Genomic DNA, 16,125 nt, shown 5'->3' on the forward strand with positions numbered 1-16,125 from the left:
AACTCCACAAAATTGCTGCGTCAAACAACCAAATCAAAGGCTATAAATTATTATAGACCGCTCTGCTTTGATAACACTTCGATGGAGTATAGTGGGGTGCACGTTATAATGGCAGTGGAGGAAGATAGGAGGAGAGCGTTGCCGATTCTCTGTTTGGCCACTGCTTTCAATAGAGGATTGACTGACGGGAGAGGGTTGCCAGTGATGTGAAACCTTGCCAAAAACAAGAGAAGCTTCATCATGATATTTTTTCCTTTCTTCCGTGGAGCTGAGCCACATGCCATAGTATGGGGCGCTCATATTGCATATTTCAGTCTCAACTGAAGCCTTAATGGTTAGTCTCTGAGACTAGTTTTAATGACAATCAAAATTAAAAACATTTTTAAAAAACTCAAGCTAATAGTGCTAGTAGTTGTTTTTGGTGAAGCTATGAGACGCTGGTAGTCTCTCAAACTGAGCCGATAATATTACACTCTCACCCCAACAAAACACTAATAATAGACAGTAGTCGACAGTGACGAAATTTTCAACGACCTTTACCATGAGGTAATAAATTTCTAGGCTATTTTCTCTCTATGATAATATTCGCTGCCAATGTTCAAGATTTCAGTTTACTAGACATTGATAATGGTGTAATAACCTGAATAGTGCCTTCGATTATTCAATTAACACGTGGTTTCAACAGTTGGGTCAATTGAATAGAAGATATCAATTGGTAATAGCCATAGAATAAACAATTTCATCATCATCATGTTCACTTCAGGGATTGGGTTTATTAAGTGACCTTTCCGGTACCGAACTCTTTCTTGGCTCTGCCACATCTCTTTTTCCAGTAGATCTATCGTCGTGGACTTCAAATGGCATTCTTCCAGTTGGCATTCTTTTCAAATTCATGATTCTTGTAAATTTTATTTGTTTGAGATGTTTTCTCGATTTTATGTTGGTATGGATTGGGAAGAGCGGAGCTATATAGTGAGGTCCTCGTTACAATGATAGTGGAGAAAGACAGGAGAACCACCGCGTTGACAATTCTCTGCCTTGCCACTGCCTTCTACAGAGGATAATATACCGGTATATCTGATGTGACATTAATTGTTCATTCTTGTTTGAAATGATCAATTATTTTTATTCGTCAACAAGACATATTTTTCATTTATTTTATAATGAATTTCCATAATTGAGATCAGATATGATTTTGTTAATTTACTACATTCAAACATTGTTGAAAAGGCAACGTTGCGAAGCTACAGAAGTATAGCGCTGCTTTGTCGAATGTTAGACAAGGGGATAGCAATACCAATGTTAATCAAAAACTGCCATCACAGCGTGGGCCTCACTTTATAGATTCAAATACAGAAAAATGTATCCTGAGGTTCATAGGTTATATAAATCAGATTGATCATTGTTGTTTATAGGTTTATCAGGATCTATGGCATTATAATTCCTTCGAGATGCTTTACCTTGTTTCATGTTATTATGCTGGTATTGGAGATAAGTGGAGCTTTAGTAAGTCCACGTTATAATGGTAGTATTTGATTAACATTGGTGTAGATATCATTGTCTATCATTCGACAAAGTAAATAGCGAAATTTTTTCTACCTCCACAATGTTGCCACATCGTTCCAATTCTGTTAGTAAAATACAGATACTATAACTTGGACCACACTATATACATAACAATAATACATTGGAATTGGTTGTTATTGGGATGAGTGGGTGAATGAATCAGTTCCATTTCGCTTCTATATATTTATATTGAAAATAGATCAAAATATGTTACATGATAATACTCTTCGAGATGTTTTCTCGTGCTTTATAATTGGTATTTGGGATAGACGAATCCATAGATTCAAACACAGAATAATGTCTCGTCAGGTTTATAGGTAATAAATCAGTGCTGTTTATGAGATTATATCTGTGACATTAGTGCAGTGACATTATAATTTTTTGATATGTTTCCTTGTGGTCTATGTTTATACTTGGGGTGGACGGAGCCATAAATTCGTATACAAAATAGTGTTTCCTCCTTAGCCAATGACAGGCGTCTTAGACCGTACCAGTCTAGTCTATAATCACCGTAAGGCAGAGCTGGAATATTCTGGAAATTTACATTTACTATCCATTTCTTCATCTCACATGTCCACTGTTGAACAAAGATAAAAGATAAGATTAGAAAAGATAATGGAATAGAATAGAAAACTTAATTTGTCACAAACAATATAGTTTGAAATACAAACAAATTCAAAATAATATTAGAGAAGATAAGTTTCAAGAATTGTTAACTATGTCAATGCAGTTTTAACAAAAAATGCATAATCTACAGTTCTGTGGACAGTAGACCTGTTATAATACACAGTCTCATCTAATACTGTCCATTGGAGTAAATTGTGTCCTGTCGTGTAGGCAAGATATCGGTGTGAAAACGGCCATTGGCTGATTGAATTTACGTATCGACAATGCTTATCATCTGTTGTAAACACCAAACACTAAAACTATGATAAGCTGCAGTTGTGGCCCTAGTTTTCCGACTTATCATTTTCAATCTTGCTAGATTTCCATCTTCCAAAGCCTTCAAACACTCATCATCCATCCAGTTATTTCTCTTTTCTCTCTTTTCATATCTAACTGTCTCCTGTTCAGCTCCTGTTACAGCTTTCTTGAAATTCTCCCATTTTCGCTCAACTGTGTCCTCTCTTCCTTGATTCTCTGCAAATTTATCCATAAGTTTATAAATTGAATCTCTTCCTAGCTTCATTTTCTTTTATAAGCCTTTTTCCATCAAATTTATTTTGTTCCACTTCTCGGAATTTCTTCATGTTGTTTATTCTCTGTCTGTAATTTATTTCAACCAAATAATGATCTGTATCACAGTCTGTCCCTCGGTAACTTCGCACATCTAATATGTCAGATCCATGCCTTTTGTTAATCAAAACGTGATCAATCTGATTTTGTGTTACTCCATCTGGAATATTATGCTTGAAGTATGTGCTGCATACTGTCATGTTTTTATCACTGGCGAAATCTATCACTTTGGTGGCAAAACCAATCCGATATCTCTCACAATAACTGAAAAGCAAACGATATAAAAATTTCTGTCAATAATTACCGCCATCTTGAATTTTCATGTCGGATAAGATCGTTGTTTCCATCATAAATATTCTTATTCGGCTTGCTGTAACAAAGAGAATGGGGCCATTTGCAAGTCTCTATCTTGGAGTAGTCATGAAAAATCGATTTTATAGTTCTAGCTTGTTACCTCATGCGTATGGAAAACCGCACCAGAAATCATGCAGGGTTTTCTTTGGAGGGCGCTGGAGAACACATTTGTTGACGTACAGCGCATGGAGATATATTGTTTTAAAGCTGAAGAAACGATCTGAATTTAATAGATTCAAAACTTATATGTATTCCTTGCTCAAGATAGTTATAGAGGGAAAGAAATTTGAGAAAAATAGAAAAAAACGTTTATTTGGGCTTTTGAAGGTTTTAACTAATAAAATACGCGTTTTAGAGGTTTACAGAACAAAATAAGTAGAGGAATACATTAGAAATATTTTCGTTCAAAACACGGTTGACTATCGTGAACGGTTATTGAAATACAAGCGATATAGCAAAATCCTAAAAATTTTGGCGGCCATCTTGTTTCCGAGGTGTTTGCCTGTGATTTCGACTTATCATCCTTACTATGCTAGACCTAACGAAGAAATTGAGACATCTTTCACGGCTGTTACCCAAAAATGACCACGGAATGCGCCCGGATCAAGTACATAGAAAATAGAAACTATCAAATTTCACTCTTCTGTGTTGTAAACACTTGTATAGTAACTTTCATCCACATATTCAGCACTTAAACAGAAAAGTTTTATCTGTCAAATTTTCAACCTACTCCTTTTTTTTATCTTTGTATGATTTATTAGTATCTTCGAAAGTGAATTCCTTCTTACAGTTTGAGTTATAGATGTGCGGCTTTTGTCATTCATTTTCTCTTGAAAGTCTGTATCGAAATCATGTATCATATGACTTCCTTCCCATTTATAAAAATGAAGTTGGATTTGAAATGGCAGTTTCAAGATGGCGGACCAAACTTTTGATGCGACAAAGAAGTAGTTTTTTCACTACTGGGTCCGTTTCCAGACCTGTAGCTACAGTAATTTTTAAGATATGTGACGAAACACGCGAATCTTGGTCCCAAAAAACAAATTCCTTTAAGGTTTAAAGCATATTTACTATGTTAAATGTACAACAAACACAAAATATTTCTTCACAGAATAGAGATGTAGAATGAGTCTATAATAGACGAACGCAACCTTTAAAAAATAATCATCAATATTACATACAAAACACATGAAAAGAGACTTTAACAGATTTTGTCTATTTTTCATGCGTTTTGTATGTATTAAGGATTATTTTTTTAAAGGTTGAACTTGTCTATTATGGACTTATTTCACGTCTTTCTTTTCAAAATTAAATTTTCTACAAGTTCTGTGTTTATTGTACATTTAACATAGTAAATCTGCTTCAAACCTTAAAGGAATTTGTTTTTCGGGACCAAGTTTCAAGTTTCGTGTGTTTCGTCACATATCTTAAAAATTACTGTAGCTGCAGGTCTGTGAGAGGTTTTATTCAATTTCTCAGTCTATTTAACATAAAATACGCTGAATTGTACTAACAGCCAACAAATACCCGTAGGGCTTCGTTTCAGCAGGGGAACTGAAATTCAGACGAAATCTTTCACTCTGTATAACTTGGTAACTAAGCATTTTCGGACTTATGTTAATAAGAACTTCTTTTCTTCTTTTTATGTGGGGAATCACGCCCTGACTTATGGGCATTTTTTTCAGAACACTCTGTATATGAACCAACATCGAAAATATCGAACAGTTTTCAGTTTCAGTTTCTATTTAAAAGTTTTCTGAATACAACCATACAGGGAAAATATGCCATGATGTTAGGTCGTTTATGTTTCAAATTTCAAGCCGATTTTCTGTTAACTGAAACCGATTACTGTCGACTTCTGTCCATTAGTCGATTATTAGTGTTTTGTTGGGGTAAGAGTGTGAGAACGGCACATTCTAAGAGACTACCAGCGTCACATAGCTTCACCAAAAACAATAACTAGGACTATCGGCTTCAGTTTACACTGAAATTTGCATCATAAACGACCTAGGCCTATTCTCTATGGTATCACCATAAATGATATAGTATCATCACACATGATACAGTATCAACACAATATGAAACAGTATCATCTCAACTTGATACACAACATCATAATTTTATACAAAACTTACTCTCTTCATAGGACATTCGAATGTGGTGTTGCAGTGTTCAAAAACGCTTTCCATTATTTCCAAGGTGAAAGTTGACAGTATATCACATGCCTTATATTTAACGTCAATTACTGTACTGAAACGTCCATTAGTCTGTTTTAACAGTACATGAGCTCTAACCTGTAACACAATATATATATACAGAAACTAGCAGAAACCCGAGCTCCACAAGGATCTATTTTAAAACTTGACAAACTGAAAACTTGTAATGAAATTTTGAAGAATTGGAAATAGGCCTTTAACCATCCTTGGTTAATAAAGAATCTACATGCAAAATTGCAAGTTAGTTTCAGTCTAGTAGCTTAGACGTGTTGATGTGTCAAACATAATTTTCCTATCCCGTACGTGTATAAGCCAGCTCTTTACTTTATTATAGGATGATATAGTTAACGACTGCAAGAGATAGGACTGTGGAACAGAATAGTGGTAAAACTATGATAGCGCCAGAAGAGTTTCAAACACAATAGTAGGTTAACACATGAAATTTTTGAAAATGATTTGAAAAAAATGTTAAAACAACAGAGCTGAAAGTTTTCAGCCTTATCATTCTTCCTCCATTCAGAGAGACTTTTGTTTGAGCCGAATGTAAATCTATATACATAAAAATGAATGTCTGTTTGTGTGTTTGTTTGTACCCTATATACTTAAAAACTACTTGAAATAACGGCATGAAACTATGGGAATATGTTGTGTGAATATTGGGGATGGTTTCTGAAGAGAAATTTCAATAGGGTTGATAATAACAGTTACCTGTTGTATCCATGAATAATAAATATATAAATAAATAAATAATAATTATTTATTAATTCATTTTACAGACCTATGTTTTCGAAATTGTCGACAGAGCGGCTACCAAAGAACGGGAAAATGATCATGATTCAAGATCATTTCTATTGTGATAATGTGATTGAGCATCTAAAGTTACCAGCTGTATAATAAACACGTCATCCTGTTATAAATTGTGTACTGGTATTGAAACGGTAGTTTGGAGTTGAAGTTAGTGTAGTTGATTGGTACCAGCTGTAGATAATCGTTCCTTAGAAGACCTATACAAATAATTATCACTCCCCTATCTGGAAAATGTTGGAAAAAAATATTGCATCCATATGAAAGAGAGTTGTTCATATTGCATCTATCAATTACTGAAGAATGAAAGAATAATTTAAAAAAAAATTGAATCTAGCTTAGCTTATATTCATCCTAAAATGGAAGATGGAAAGAATATAGAATTCTGTGTGATTCATTGTACATTGCATCTTTCCTGGACCATCTATTGACAATGAACAACTATGAAAACATTGAATTCATTCCTGAAACACTGATTCAACCTATCTATTTTTATTTATTTTTTTTTAATTCAACACTTTACTGATAGATATTACTACCAATTGATTGAGAAGAATATGTTTTCGGAATAATGAATGCTGCATGACTAGGTACATAGGAAGTCCGTATTGAGGTGTTGATAAAAATATTGATCGTCAGATGAATTCCATGATTCACCAAATAAAGTCAAGTGTGACATGAGATACATTGACCTTTTGGCGGTACGAAGTTCGCCGGGTGGGCTAGTTGTGGATAAAGCTTTATTATTAATAGTCAACGCTGAAAAAAGACAGACTCAATCACCAGGAATACTATAAATTCTATGAGGCCATTAATTTTGAGTAGTTTATTTATTCATTATTTATTACAATTTAGTTGCGTAAAGCCACACATTTTTGAGCAAGGCTCAAGTGGCATGCAACATGTCAAGTTCAGGATCGGGATCCTGAGAATGCGTTGCAGCACTCCTCTATTGTATAGGGACATGCCTCTACCAATGTCCTGGTTATCTTGGATAAAAACACTTTATAACCACCACACAACCTAATATCCTCTGGAATACAATTATAAAACTTCAATCCTGAGTAATATGGCCCTTTTCCAAGCAGAGAGAGTCTATGAATTGGGAGCTGGAACAAACATGCATTTCTACCTCGAGTTCTGTATGCATGATTAATTCGGTCAACATTGAAAATTTCTGAATTTTTGAACACAAAAGAAACCACTTCCAAGAAATAGATAGCTGGATCAGAAAAAAGCTGAAGTCTCCTGAGTATAGGTTTACAGGAAGAAGAAGGACTCACTCCCTCAAGAACCAGAAGTGCTTTTTTCTGCATTTTGAAGCATGTGTTCAAATAGTTCCTTCCTGACCCCTAAAATATAATACTAAATCTAATCAATGATAGGAAATATCCATGATAGACCCTTAGAGCTGTCGTAATATTTGAATTTGCCTTTACAGTTCTCAGAGTAAAGAGAGCATTATACAGTCTTTTTTGGAGCTTTTCCACGTGGCTATCGCACTTCAAGTTCCCCTGCAGTTCCACACCTGAAAATTTTGTTTTTTCGGAAGCAGGATAGTCCCATCCCACTACCAGTGGATCATTATCATTCCCTCTTGCAGAATACTTCACAACATTGGTTTTACTCATATTTAACTTTAATGAATTATCTTTGAACCACCTGTTGATCTGTTGTACAGCAATCTTAGCTTTCTCCTTGACTTCCTGATTATTGTTACCTTTAACCAAGATTGTTGTGTCATCAGCATATAATATCAATTTACCATCCACATTGTAGGGCAAGTCATTGATAAAGATATTGAACAAAGTAGGCCCAAGTATGGATCCCTGAGGCACAGGCACTCCTCGCCCATTTTGCTGACATGTAGAAAATACCTAAGAGCCCTCACAATCATTCTTTACAGCTTGATATCTCCTTTCAAGGTAGGATTTAAAAAATATGTCTCTGCACAACCACTAAATCCATAAAACCTCAACTTATCCAAAAGGAGACCGTGGTCAACCATCTCGAACGCCCTGGACAAGTCACAGAAGACTCCCACAGCCCTCTGCGACCCATCCAGAGCACTCAACAAGTCGGTCACAACATCGAAGGTAGCAGACTTAGTCGACGCACCTCTTCTAAAACCATATTGCCTATTATAGAGAATGTTTTCATCCACCAAGTAAGCAGACATCTGCTGGAATACTACTCTTTCAAAAATCTTGGAAAAAGTTGTCAACAATGCAATGGGACGATAATTTTTGACATTTTTCCTACTTTCCTTCATATGGATGGGTTTAATGACTGCAAATTTTAGCTTTTGTGGGAATACACCTTCCTTCAGACACAAATTGATGATGTAGGTGAGAGGTTGTAGTATAATGGGACATACTTGCTTACCACCTTGGAAGAAATCTCATCCCATCCACATGAGCCAGTATTTTTTAAACCTAAGACAGCCCTTTTCACCTCACTCTCACTAACAGTTTTAAATCTGAACAAGCCGTGTTGCCTACCAATTTTCTCGAGATAATATTGCTTCCCACTAGTTGACCTAGTAGTGCTCAACCCTTCAGTACTACACTCCAAAAAGTGATCATTGAGAAAAGATGCTACTTTTACCGGATCAGAGATCACATCATCGCCATTGGACAATTCAATCTTTTGCTCATTACAATTTGACAGGCCTAATTCTTTCCTGACGACAGTCCATGCTCCTCTGTAAACATTAGTAGACTTTGAGATGAGCTTTTCATTAGATTTTTGTTTGGCCAATAATATCACTATTTTTTCAGGATCTTCTTATAAGTAGCAAAGTATTAACAAAGTAGTAGGACCAGTCTACCGTTTTTAACAGGTTGTAGAATAAATTCAATGATATATCATTTATACATCTTCCCAACCTATATACAGAGCGTTCCGGAGCAAACCCGTTTTCCAGAGTGACACTTAAGGCTAGATGGTCTGAGAGACCAGGGTCTATTATATTCTCATGAATACTGCTTACATTGTGATTCGTGATTATATTATCTATACAAGTGGCTGAAGATGAAGATATTCTGGTTGGCTAGTCAAAAATGAATTTATATAAATTCGATGTCGTGATGTTCAAAAACTTATTCTTGTCTCTACTATTTTCTTTAAGAATATCAATATTGAAATCGCCACATATAAATATTGTTTTCTGCCTGAAGCTCCTCTTAAGCAAGCACAAGAGCCTATCATAAATATTGAAGAAGTCCTCCACAGGACTATCCGGCGCCCTATATACAGAGATCACTACAAATACTCTAGATATTCCATCTCTCCTCAGACCAAACTCAACAGCTGCACACTCAAATGCACTATCAATGGACAAGGCCTCAATATCTTCTCTAACTTTGAAATTGATGGATTTTTTCAACACTATACACGTACCACCTCTTCTTTCATTATTTCTACTGTAAGATGAAGCAAGAATATAGTTATTGAGTCTGTTCAGAATAGTAGTATCACATGAAGCCAGCCAATGTTCATTGGACACTTAAGATCTGCAAGGAGTACGTTCAACTCTTCTATTTTGCTTCCAATGCCCTGTATATTCATGCTGAAGAGGAATGGTGTATGACTGGAATTACCCGATGTTACTCTATTATTTGACCGGGTGGATCCATCTCTAAAAAACTCTGTTTACCTGTAGGGGAGTTACTATCTGATAACAAACCAGCTGGTGATTGCAATTAACTCTGCCAGTCTATCACAGAAAATTCTCTTGCCAGATCGATTCACATGTAATCCATGTCTTGTGAAGTTTTGTCTTTTTAGTCGCTCATTGAGGAAACATAACCCCAGTTGCTTGGAATTTTTATCTTTGACCCTGTTGATTGAACTGCGAATTGCCTTATTTGACAGACCGATCGTTTTGTTGAGTTCTTGCCTATCAATCACTTTCACTATGGACACTGGATACATTATAAACAATCAATGAATCAATACGTTTTAGTAATTCAATTCATTACAAAAATACGTATAAAATTTATTAGGTAACCATTTGGATCAAATATAAGGAATTACTCACATCTCTCATCAACTCGTACTTTTTATTCACAAAATATTAAAAAATAAATATGTTGAATGAACTCACTGCTAAGGTTTGCCTTTTTCTGGCCATGCTACAAATAAATGTAGGTATATGTTCGACATTTTTTTTGTAATCTTGTTGTCTATAAAGAAAGTTTTCAATATGATTTTTGATGGCAATAGAATTTTAATTTGAAAAAAGAATTATCAACAAACTCCTAACCAAAGAAAATCTCTGTGCTCTGTTCTAATCGGAATGTATGACACTCCATGTACAGCTGATAGAAGGCGCAAACCGAACTGACCAAGAATACAACAATGAAACACACACGTGGCAAGATCGCGCTCTCGATTTACGAAAAATTAATTCGATCAGCTGATTGATAAGATTATTTTAAGCTTTCCAATGATTACAACATATGCTAGAATATCATGTGTCAATTATCTCAGTTTCATATTATGGCGTTCACCTTACTTAATAGGATCCTTTTTCATCCTTTGAAATCCTTAGAGGCAAAATATCTCAAAATCCGTTTTTGGTGCGCGTCTAGCATGTTTGAAGAATATTTGTGCAAAGTTTCAAGTCTATAGGCCAATCAGTTTTAGCTTTAGTGTGATTTTACATAAAAATTTTCGAAAAAAGCCCTCTCCTGAACCCCCTGTGTTCCTGATCGGAATTTTTCTGCATAGATCTAATTATTTTTCGTAGCTGAACAAAAAAGTTCCTCATGACTTTGCTGTGGAATAAGCGGTTAAAAAGTACAAAATTTTTGGGGGCCCCAGCTCCATCAGGGGAGCAAATTTCTGAAAATCCTTTCTTAGTGGATGTTTCAAGGCTACCATGAACAATTGTGCAAAATTTCGAGTTTTTAGGCTCGGTAGTTTGGGTTGTGGTGTGATTTCAGTCTGTCGGGGCTTAGCCTTTTATAGATATAGAGATTATTAGAATTTTCATATAAAAAAAAGATTCCATTATAAGGAATAATTCCATATTACCCTTTTGTTTTCAAAACCTTTTCATATGAAACACAAAAACTAGTTTTGACATTAATAATCCACTTTCCAAGTTTTTCTTAGAATGTACCCTTTTTATAGTTCATTTAAAAAAACAGAAAATAAATTTGAGATACCAAAACAAGTTTTGTGTTTTATATGGAATGAGCTATTGTCTATAGAAGGCAGTGGGAAGGCAGAGAATCGGCATTGACGCTCTCCTATCTTTCTCCACTGCCATTATAACGAGGACCTCACTATAGTATGTATTTAGACTGAAAACGTTGTTTAGTAAAAAACTACAAGACTTAAACTATTTCGGAATTTGTTTAACCTCATATAATACTGAATTTGGGAGAGCAGTATCACAAGGTTAACTTTTTTTTCATTCTCACCATTCCAATGATGAGAGAATAATATAGGTGAAAATAATAATTTAAAATTAGGTAAGAATAAAGAATGAAATTATTATCAACTCAATTTATTACTATGGCCGGCAGACTTGCTTCGCTCACCTATCCGTCTAACTGAAAACTTGACGTACTGAAATCTTGAAGAATTAATAATATACATAAACCTTTGTAAATTAAGAATCTTTATGCAAAATTTCAAGTTAATCATTTCAGAGTAGTTCGTGATGATGCGTCATTCGTGAATTTCCTATCGTGTACGTGCATAAGCTAATTTTTTCCTTTATTATATAATATTATAGATTAGTGACTAAATAAATGAATACATGGAATACCCACCTTTGTGTTCTCATCTATATCAACCAATGTATCGACGAATCCTGAATAAGTGAAATGAGTTCTATTAAGTTTCTCTACTCTCATATTTGAGAGGAATCTCTGTTTCACATTTCTATCACAGTAGTCGATATGATCCAGTCTCAAATCGTAATCTCCCTGAAAACATTACATATGAAAATACATTAAGTATTTGATAAAAATAACCAACAAAGAAAGGAAAAGAGAAAGAAGAAGATGATGACGAAGAAGAAGAAGAAAAAGTAATAAAATTGAGTTTAGAACATTATCACCCACCACTTTTAAAGCTCCAAACGACCCCAAAATCATTGAACATAATAAAAATGAGAAAAACTTTCTTCTACCAAACATTTGAAAGTTTCTGTGGGTGAACTGCAAGTAGGTATTTATTGGGTTTAAAGTGCAAAACTAATTAAACAACGAATGAAACTGAAGCTGAAAATAATGACATAATATATAGAGTAAATAGATAAATAATTAAATAAGCATGTAATGTTGCATGTTCTACCTCAACAACAAATAAAAACATGTTTTGTCTCAATCAAAGGAAGGATATCCTTATTGTATGCATGATTTCAGATGGGATAAACAGCTCAGATCGATTATAAATAAGATAAATCAAATAATTGTCATGGAATTAACGTTATAAAGTAATTGAAAACTATTATGGAGTTCCAATCATCTGTTACCACACAGCCTTCTATAGTAGGTAGCTGTGATACCGGTATATCTGATAATATTGATTGCTATAGTGAGGTTCACGTTATGGTGGCAGTGGAGAAAGATGGGTCTACAGGGTGGCCAAGTCTCATATTTCCACTGCTTTGTTTTTTCGTTAAGGCTACTCTTGAATATAAATGAAGATAGCAATCCAAGTATCCTTTTTAAAATTGTTTACTCACAACACGTTTCGGCTATAAATATGTTGTGAGAGAACAATTTTAAAAAGGGTACTTGGATTTATATTTTCATTTATTTCCACTGATTTCTATAATAGATTGCATGATTCAACCCGTATCATATGATTGATGATCGGTTTAATAGATAGTCGTCATTCCGGTGTATCTGATAGAATATCAATTATTGTTAGATTCTCGTTGATAAATAAATATAATTCTATTCTGTTCGTCAAGAAAACATTATCTGATAATGATTTTCATGATTCAATTTGATTCAATTTTATAAAGATAATACACTTTACAACTGGCCATGTCAACAAGTATTGAAAAGTACAGAAAATTAATAAATAAAATAACAGGAGCTTACAAGATATAGCACATGTCACATAAATTATAACATTCTTCTAAACTTTACAAACAAATAACTGTGATTCAACTGTTGAATTACATAGATACGGCCACCCCGTCTTTTTGAGGAGACGATAAGTCGTCGGTCCTGACTACCTAGAAAGGAGTCGTCATCTCTCATCATCATCCCTCTCATTACCCACGCACAAGCATAAGAGCTTAAGTGGGCATCACCCTCAGTTTATTATTACTGTATTTATTATTAGTTGAACTAATTATAACATCCTATCATTCAAAAACTCTTCAATACTATAATATGGCTTTTTAACCAGAAATGCGTACAAATCGAAATGATAATCAAGATAGCACTTCAATGTTGCCAATTCTCTGTTACCACCGCCTCACATATTTGATTCAAGTCAACCCAGTATATCTAATGTGATATTAATTGTTTATTCTTGTTGATAATACACAACTTTATCTCAATCCAGTCAAATTTGACAAGAGAAAATTTTTCTCATGCATTTCTATAATCTAGATAAAATATTTTTGTAGTTCATTATGTTACTCTATAGACTATAGTCAACAAACGATTTAGCGGAGGTAGAAAAGGATAGTTATCTGCTTTGTCGAGTAGTACACAAGGATAGCAATGCAATGTTGATCAAATACTGCCATTATAAAGTGAACCTTTCTATAGGAAGATAATACAACGATAATACGAAGATGATACAAAGATGATGCAAGGATAATAGACTAGGATAACAACACCAATGTTGATCGAATACTGCCATTATAACATGCACATCAATATAATATTAATCGCTTCAATGTTCAATAATAATGATCAACTTCTATCTTAAAAATATTTTATTTGTCAAGAACATATTTTTCAACAAGATTTAATAATACACTCTTACAATTTAAATAAAATATTTTGGTAGTACATTATGTTCCTACATAGTCAACGAATGTTTTTTTTCAAAGATGCAGAGGTGTGGGGAAGGATAGTGCTATCTGTTTTGTCGAATGATAGACAAGGATAGAATCACCAATGTTGATCAAATACTGCCATTATAACGTGAACCTCACTATAGATTACAGCAACGTTGACGAGGCGTTGGCAGAAGATAATACAGGTGGAAAAAAGGGACATGAAAAAAACGGGGCAGATTTGAATAGTGAAATGGAAGCTGCTTGGAAAGAATGCAAAACAGGAGAGGAGATTATAATAATGGAGAAATTGTTGAGGGGATATGATGATGACAGAAATGATGAGGGGGGGAAGTAGTAGGTGGTGGTGTGGTGAGAGGAGGTGGATGAAGATGAGGAGGAGGAAGAGGAGGAGTAGGTAGAGAAGGAGGAGTGGGAGAACAAAGAATAAGTTGACGGATTCCACTCGGATCAACATTGACAGTGTGGCTGAGTGAGGAGGAGGAGTAGGAGGAGGAATAACGAGACTTTGGGAGGAGGAGCAAGACGATTAGAAGAAGATGAGGAACAGGATGAAGAAGAATAAGAAGAAGAAGAGAAGAAGAAGAAGAAGAAGAAGAAGAAGAAGAAGAAGTAGTAGTAGAAGAGAAAGAAGAAGATGCAGGATGAGAAGTATAAGAAGAAGAGGAATGAGAAGTAGAAGAAGAAAAAAAGTGATGGATAAGAAGTGGTGGGGAGAAAATATGGAAAAGAAGACAGTAGAAGACGAAGAAGAATGTATTAGAAGGTGTAGGAAAAAGTAGAAGAGGAAAAAGAAGAGAAAATTAAGGAAGAAGATGAAGTAGAGTAAGAGAGTGAGAAAAACTCAGTGTTTTGGCAGGAGTTTTAAGAGATTTTCAACAGATGAGAGACAAGGGCTGTGATGACAGGCTTTTTGAAGAGTGGTTGACAATATATGGGTTTCACTGATTTCCACCGAACTGAGGAGGAGGAGAGTGAAGTAGAGGTAGAGGAGGATGAAGAGGAGGAGGAGGAAATGGAGGAGGAGGAGGAGGAGAGGAGGAGGAGAGGAGGAGAGGAGGAGGAGAGGAGGAGTAGAGGAGGAGGAGAGGAGGAGCAGAAGGAGGAGATGGTCAAGAAGAAGGGAACAATGGGGAATAATAACATGATGAAGAAGATAAGAAGATGATGATGAAGAAGATAAGAAGATGATGAGAAGACGAATAAGGAGATGTAAAGGAGAAATAGAAGAAGAAAAGAAGAAGAAGAAGAAGAACAGGAAAAAAAGAAGGAGGAGTGGGAAATGTAGAAAAAGGAGGAGATGTAGTAAAAGGAGTGGGAGAGGAAGGAGAAAAATATGAAAAAAGACTGTAAAAGAGGTAGAAGAAGAAAAGAAAAATTAATAAGGAGATGAAATAAAAAGAAAAAGGACAAGAAGAAGGAAAATGCAAAAGGGGAAAATGGAAGGAAGGAGTAAGAGAGGAGAAAGAGAGAGGAGAAAAAGAATAATGAAGGAAGTAGAAAAAAATACTAAAAAATACGATGGGAAGGATAAAAAGAAGTGGACAGAAGAAAATTAAAATAGTAAAAAAGTATTAGAAGAATTAGACAATAGAATAGAAAATAGGAGATGGTGAAGCGGAAGAAGGGGAAGAAGAGAGATAAGAAGAAGAAGAGGAGGATAAATCGGTGTTTTGACTGAGTGCTATGAGATTTTCAACAGATGAGAGACAACGGACGCTTTTTGAAGAGCGGATGACAATATGCGTTTCACTGATTTCCAACGAACTGGGGTAGAGAGGAGAAGGAGGAGGAGGCGGAGGAGGAGGAGGAGAGGGAGGAGGTAAACAATGACGTTCGTTCATGATAATCATCCGAAACGCAAAAGATATGCCGCTTCGAGAGATATTTCCGCGCATCACTCTCTGAATAATAGGATGCATAGAGCAGAAGTTGCGATGATGA

General features: G+C 35.0%; 2 protein-coding genes across 6 annotated transcripts in view; one reads left to right on the forward strand and one right to left on the reverse strand.

The window, feature by feature from the left end:
- Positions 1 to 16,125, forward strand: part of LOC111045723 (bromodomain-containing protein DDB_G0270170) — a 74,642-nt gene that overhangs the window by 23,695 nt on the left and 34,822 nt on the right. The gene's annotated exons all lie outside the window — the stretch shown is intronic.
- LOC120354351 lies at positions 1,735 to 12,514 on the reverse strand. Its single transcript, XM_039441382.1, has 4 exons — positions 12,257 to 12,514; positions 11,963 to 12,118; positions 5,292 to 5,450; positions 1,735 to 2,143 (listed from the first exon to the last, which is right to left on the reverse strand). Exons 1-4 carry the CDS (start codon positions 12,329 to 12,331, stop codon positions 1,910 to 1,912), a joined length of 624 nt encoding a protein of 207 aa, XP_039297316.1. The 5' UTR covers positions 12,332 to 12,514; the 3' UTR covers positions 1,735 to 1,909.

The sequence above is a fragment of the Nilaparvata lugens genome, chromosome 1 (assembly GCF_014356525.2).
Source record: "Nilaparvata lugens isolate BPH chromosome 1, ASM1435652v1, whole genome shotgun sequence".
NCBI classification, from domain to species: domain Eukaryota; kingdom Metazoa; phylum Arthropoda; class Insecta; order Hemiptera; family Delphacidae; genus Nilaparvata; species Nilaparvata lugens.